This window comes from Babylonia areolata, chromosome 16, assembly GCF_041734735.1.
Source record: "Babylonia areolata isolate BAREFJ2019XMU chromosome 16, ASM4173473v1, whole genome shotgun sequence".
Lineage (NCBI taxonomy): Eukaryota > Metazoa > Mollusca > Gastropoda > Neogastropoda > Buccinidae > Babylonia > Babylonia areolata.
In genome coordinates this window covers 11,015,569-11,020,568 of record NC_134891.1, presented here as the reverse complement: position 1 = coordinate 11,020,568, position 5,000 = coordinate 11,015,569, and the positions used below count along the sequence as shown (strand labels likewise).

The following is a 5,000-nucleotide window of genomic DNA, read 5'->3' as shown; positions in this document are numbered from 1 at the left end:
TCCCTCCACGCCCCTACACACACTCAAACACACGCACACACCCACACCCAGTTCCCGCTCCCCACCCTCCCCCGCCCCTCCCACACACACCTCCACACCCACACAAACACCCCCCACCCCACCCCCCTCACCCCCACACACCTTTCCATCCCCACACGGTGTGTACTCTTGGGGCAGGACGTAGGCACAGAACCCCGGGTTGTCGGGGATGGAGCACAGCATCCCGTAACACAGCGTCTGAAGGCCCCCGACTTGTGCCGACTGCTGCAGAGTCTTTGTAAACCACAAACACACACAGACACACACACACACGCACGCACACACACACACACGCACGCACACACACACACACACACACACACACACATTCACACACACACACACACACAAACCAAATAATAAATATTGAATATTACGACAATACAGCACAGGTTCAGAACAAAGAGTGAATACATACACACACACACAGACACAGGCACGCGTACAGAGGGTAGACAGACAGATGGATACACACACACACACACACACACACACGCACCCGCATACACACACGCACATACACACACGCTCTCACACACACACCCATCCACTCACAGACAGACAGGCACACATCCACACACAAACACACCCACGCACACACACAGACTGAGACACACACACACACACACACACACACACACACACACACACACACACACATACACACACACACACACACAATTATATATTTTTTTCTAAACACACGCACATGCACACACACACACACACACACACACACACACGCAAATACCCCCACCCCCACCCGCCACTCACACACACTATATACTGACATCACAAAACGTGCTGCTGTCATTCAGGTAGCGGAAGGCGCACTGCTCGTCACGTGACATGGCCTGCCCGGCCTGCAGGCCGCTAGAGGGCAGCGCTGTGCTTCCGGTCGTCTGCCCGTCGGCTGCTGTGCAGCTGACACTGAAATGGATGAAATTGGTTAATCCGAAAGTATGAAACAAACAAACAAACAAAAAAACAAAACAAAAAACAACAACAACAAAAAACCGAGAGAAATAAGAGGTCGGGAAATTACTACTGACACTACTGCTGGTGGTGGTGGTCAATACAAAACTAAAAGCGAGTCAAAAAACGAAAGAAATAAGAGGTCGGGGAATTACTACTAATACTACTGCTGCTCCTGATGGTCTGTACAAAACTAACAGCGGGTCAAAAATGACTGAAATGAGGTCGGGAAATTACTACTAACACTACTGCTGGTGGTCGTGGTGAATACACAACTAAAAACAAAACAAAAACAAACAAACAAACAAACAAAAACCCCACAAAAAAAACACGAAAGAAATAGGAGATAAAGAAATTACTTCTAATACTGGTGCTGTTGCTGCTACTACTGCTATTACTGCTGTTGCAACTGCTACTGCTACTATTACTGCTGTTGCTGCTGCTACTGCTGCTGTTAGCTGCTGCTACTATTACTGCTGTTGCTGCTACTGCTACTACAATTACTGCTGTTGCTGCTACTACTGCTACTATTACTGCTGTTGCTGCTGCTACTGCTATTATTAGTTGCTGCTGCTGTTGCTACTATTACTGCTGTTGCTGCTGCTACTATTACTGCTGTTGCTGCTGCTACTGCTACTATTAGTTGCTACTACTACTGCTACTATTAATATTGGTGCTACTACTGCTACTATTACTGCTGCTGATGCTATTATCACTGCTGTTGCTGCTACTACTGCTACTATTACTGCTGTTGCCGCTACTACTGCTACTATTACTGCTGCTGGTGCTATTATCACTGCTGTTGCTACTACTACTACTACTATTACTGCTGTTGCTGCTACTGCTACTGCTATTAGTTACTGCTAGTACTGCTGCTATTAGTTGCTGCTGCTACTGCTACTGCTGCTGCCAGTACAAGTACAAGAAGTAGAAGAAGCGGCAGTTTCATTCTGCTACTTCTCCTCCTCCTTATCATTATCTGTATTTATTTGTATCTGTATTTCTCTTTATCACAACAGATTTCTCTGTGTGAAATTCGGGCTGCTCTCCCTAGGGAGAGCGCGTCGCTACACTACAGCGCCACCCCGGCCATTTGTTTGTATTTTTTCCTGCATGCTGTTTTATTTGTTTTTTCCTATCGAAGTGGATTTGTTCTACAGAATTTTGCCAGGAACAACCCTTTTGTTGCCGTGGCTTCTTTTACGTGCGCTAAGTGCATGCTGCATACGGGACCTCGGTTTATCGTCTCATCCGAATGACTATCATCAGATAACATTATTATCATTGTTGTTGTTGTTGTTGTTACCATTATTATTATCATTACCATTATAATGTCCTTACCACACGTTGCTCATGCATGGACAAAATTACAAAAGCTATTGTAATCAAAGAAAGATCAAAACAAGAATGCATCTGAGGCAGACGCGAACAAATACATACGCCCCCCTCAACCCCCACCCCCACTCCTTCCCGCACTTTCAATACATGTGCAGACCTGCTAGTGCCTGAACCCCCTTCGTACTACGCACGCATGCAGAGGATCAAATACGCACGTTGAAGATCCTGTGATCCATGTCAGCGTTCGGCGGGTTATGGAAACAAGAACATACCCAGTATGAACATCCCCGAAAACTGAGTATGGCTGCCTACATGGTGAGAGGGGTGGGGGCGGGGGTGGGGGGTGGGGGTAGGGAATGGGGGGCATGAATAAATTTTAAAAAAGAAAAACAGAAGGCCATACACGTAAAATGTTACGTGTCTGTATGAGAGTATGTGTGCATGACTGAAACCTGACTTAATGTCACAGGAAACGAATGACGGGCACCCAATGGCAGCCGTCAGTCGGCTCTACCAAGGTAGGCTACCCACCTGTTGTGCAAAAATGAGTTCGTGTTTGTAAAGCGTGGTCTTCGACCGCGGATAGGCGCTGTGTAAGTATCCATATCATCATCATCATCATATGGTGAAACTAAGTAAGGGAAATGTGTTTTAGCAATACGTAAAGTATAGTACCTAGTAAAGGCCACCCAGCCCCACCCCCACCCCTCTTAACTTTAGGGTGAACTTTTTGTAAAGCGGAGGATAGGCCACTATTCTAAAATTAGATGGATAGCTCATTGGCCAGGAAAGCTGAAACCAGCACGACGCCATACTGACACTCGTATCCGGTTGTCAGTCCGTTGAGAAGTCGTCTGCTAACTGGTGGTAGTTTCTGAGCTATAACCGTGTATCTTCGATGAAATGTTGTTACGCTTGCTCCCACAACATGCCAACTGTTGTGTCTTGATTGATATCTGCCAATGGTTTATCTACCAAAGTTATTACAGGAAAACAGTGCAGTGACACGTAGCGCGAACTTGCTGTGGAGGCACACACAGGAATATCAGTTTAACTATCGCCGCGAGCAAGTGAAAGCTTGCTTTGAAGCAGTCATCGTAGCCAGCTGAGCGCTCGGCTACATATAAGTTGGCTGATTGAACACTTCCCCTGGCTTGAGTTAGCAAAGGGGCTCAAAGAAGGCATGCGCTATCCACCCTTTTTTTTATATATAGATCAGTGGGGATGGGCGCTTTGCAAGACAGTTGAATCGAAGCACATCTCACCCATCCAGGTAACTCTTGAAACTCTCCACCGTGCAGCTGGAGAAAAACCAGGGGTTGCTCGTGCTGGATGACGTCACTGGCACACGCAGCGATGTCGTCATCACATACTGGTCGTTGTCGTCACAGCCTGCGGTGACGTCATGCTGGGCCGACAGGCTGTGTGGGTGGGTGGTGGGGGTGTGAAAGGAGTGCAGTGATTAATCATCATTTGCATTTGTCTCGTCTTCATCGTCATCATTATCGTCGTCATCGTTATCATCAACGTCACACACGTCATGATTATTATCTTCTTTGAAAAACCCTTCAGTAGTCACATAGCCATTATCAACATCATTATCAATATGTGATGATGACGATGGTTCTGGAGAGAAGGAAGAAGAAGAAGAAGAAGAAGAGGAATAAAAAGGAGAAGGTGATGATGATGATGGTGATGGTGATATTGATGGTGATGGTGGTAGTGATGATGATGATGATGATTCTCGTCGTCAGTTGCTTCTGTTATCATTGCTTTTATCACCCTTCTTTTGTAGTGGCGCACTGGGGTTGCCGTTGTGGTATATGTGCGTGCGTGTGAGCAAATGCGAACACACACACACACACACACACACACACACACACACACACACACACACACACACACACCATAATATATGTGCGTGTGGTCTTGATGATAAAAATATACATGTCCAAAAGAATGCAACTTCAGCAAACAGTTCTGTACACTCTATATGGATGGGTTGCTGATGTGTTGTCGCTGTTGTTATTGTTGTAGTTGTTGCTGTTGCAGTAGTAGTTGTTGTAGTAGTTATTGTAGTTGTTGTTGTTGCTTCTGTTGTTGTAGTTGTTATTGCTGCTGCTGTTGTAGTTGTAGTACTTGTTGTTGTTGCTGTAGTAGTAGTAGTAGTAGTAGTAGTAGTAGTAGTTGTATTGTTGCTGTTGTTGTTTTTGTTTTTGTTGCTGTTGTTTGTTTTTTGGGGTTTAAAAAGAAATCTCTCTCACTTACTTTCCCTTTTTATAACTTCATTCCTTCTTTTTCTTTCTTTCTTTCTTTCTCGCGTCCTTCCATTCGTTTTTGTCGTTTTTGTCCATTATTACCTTTCTTCCATCCTTTCTTTTTTCATTTGTTTTCCCTTCCTTTCTTTATTTCCTTTTTTTTTTATCCCTCTCTTTTTTCCTTTCTCCATTTCATGCTTTCCCCTTTGTTCCGTTTATTTCTTTCCTTCATCCTTCCTTCCATTTACTTCTTTCCTTCTTCCTTCCTTCCATTTATTTCTTTCCTTCTTCCTTCCTTCCCCCTTCCTCCCTTTTAGTTCCTTCCTTCCTTCCTTTTAGTTCCTTCCTTCCTTCCTCCCTCCCTTTTAGTTCCTTCCTTCCTTCCTTTTA

The 5,000-nt window shown here is 45.1% G+C and overlaps 1 protein-coding gene across 1 annotated transcript in view; it reads right to left on the bottom strand.

The window, feature by feature from the left end:
- The window catches only part of LOC143290705 (uncharacterized), a 22,985-nt gene that overhangs the window by 2,684 nt on the left and 15,301 nt on the right, over window positions 1-5,000 (bottom strand). Inside the window, exons 11-13 of the mRNA XM_076600220.1 lie at window positions 3,618-3,773; window positions 831-969; window positions 142-273 (exon numbers count right to left, since the gene is read on the bottom strand). Of these exons, the coding sequence (XP_076456335.1) occupies window positions 142-273; window positions 831-969; window positions 3,618-3,773 (427 nt within the window). The remainder of the gene's footprint in view (window positions 1-141; window positions 274-830; window positions 970-3,617; window positions 3,774-5,000) is intronic.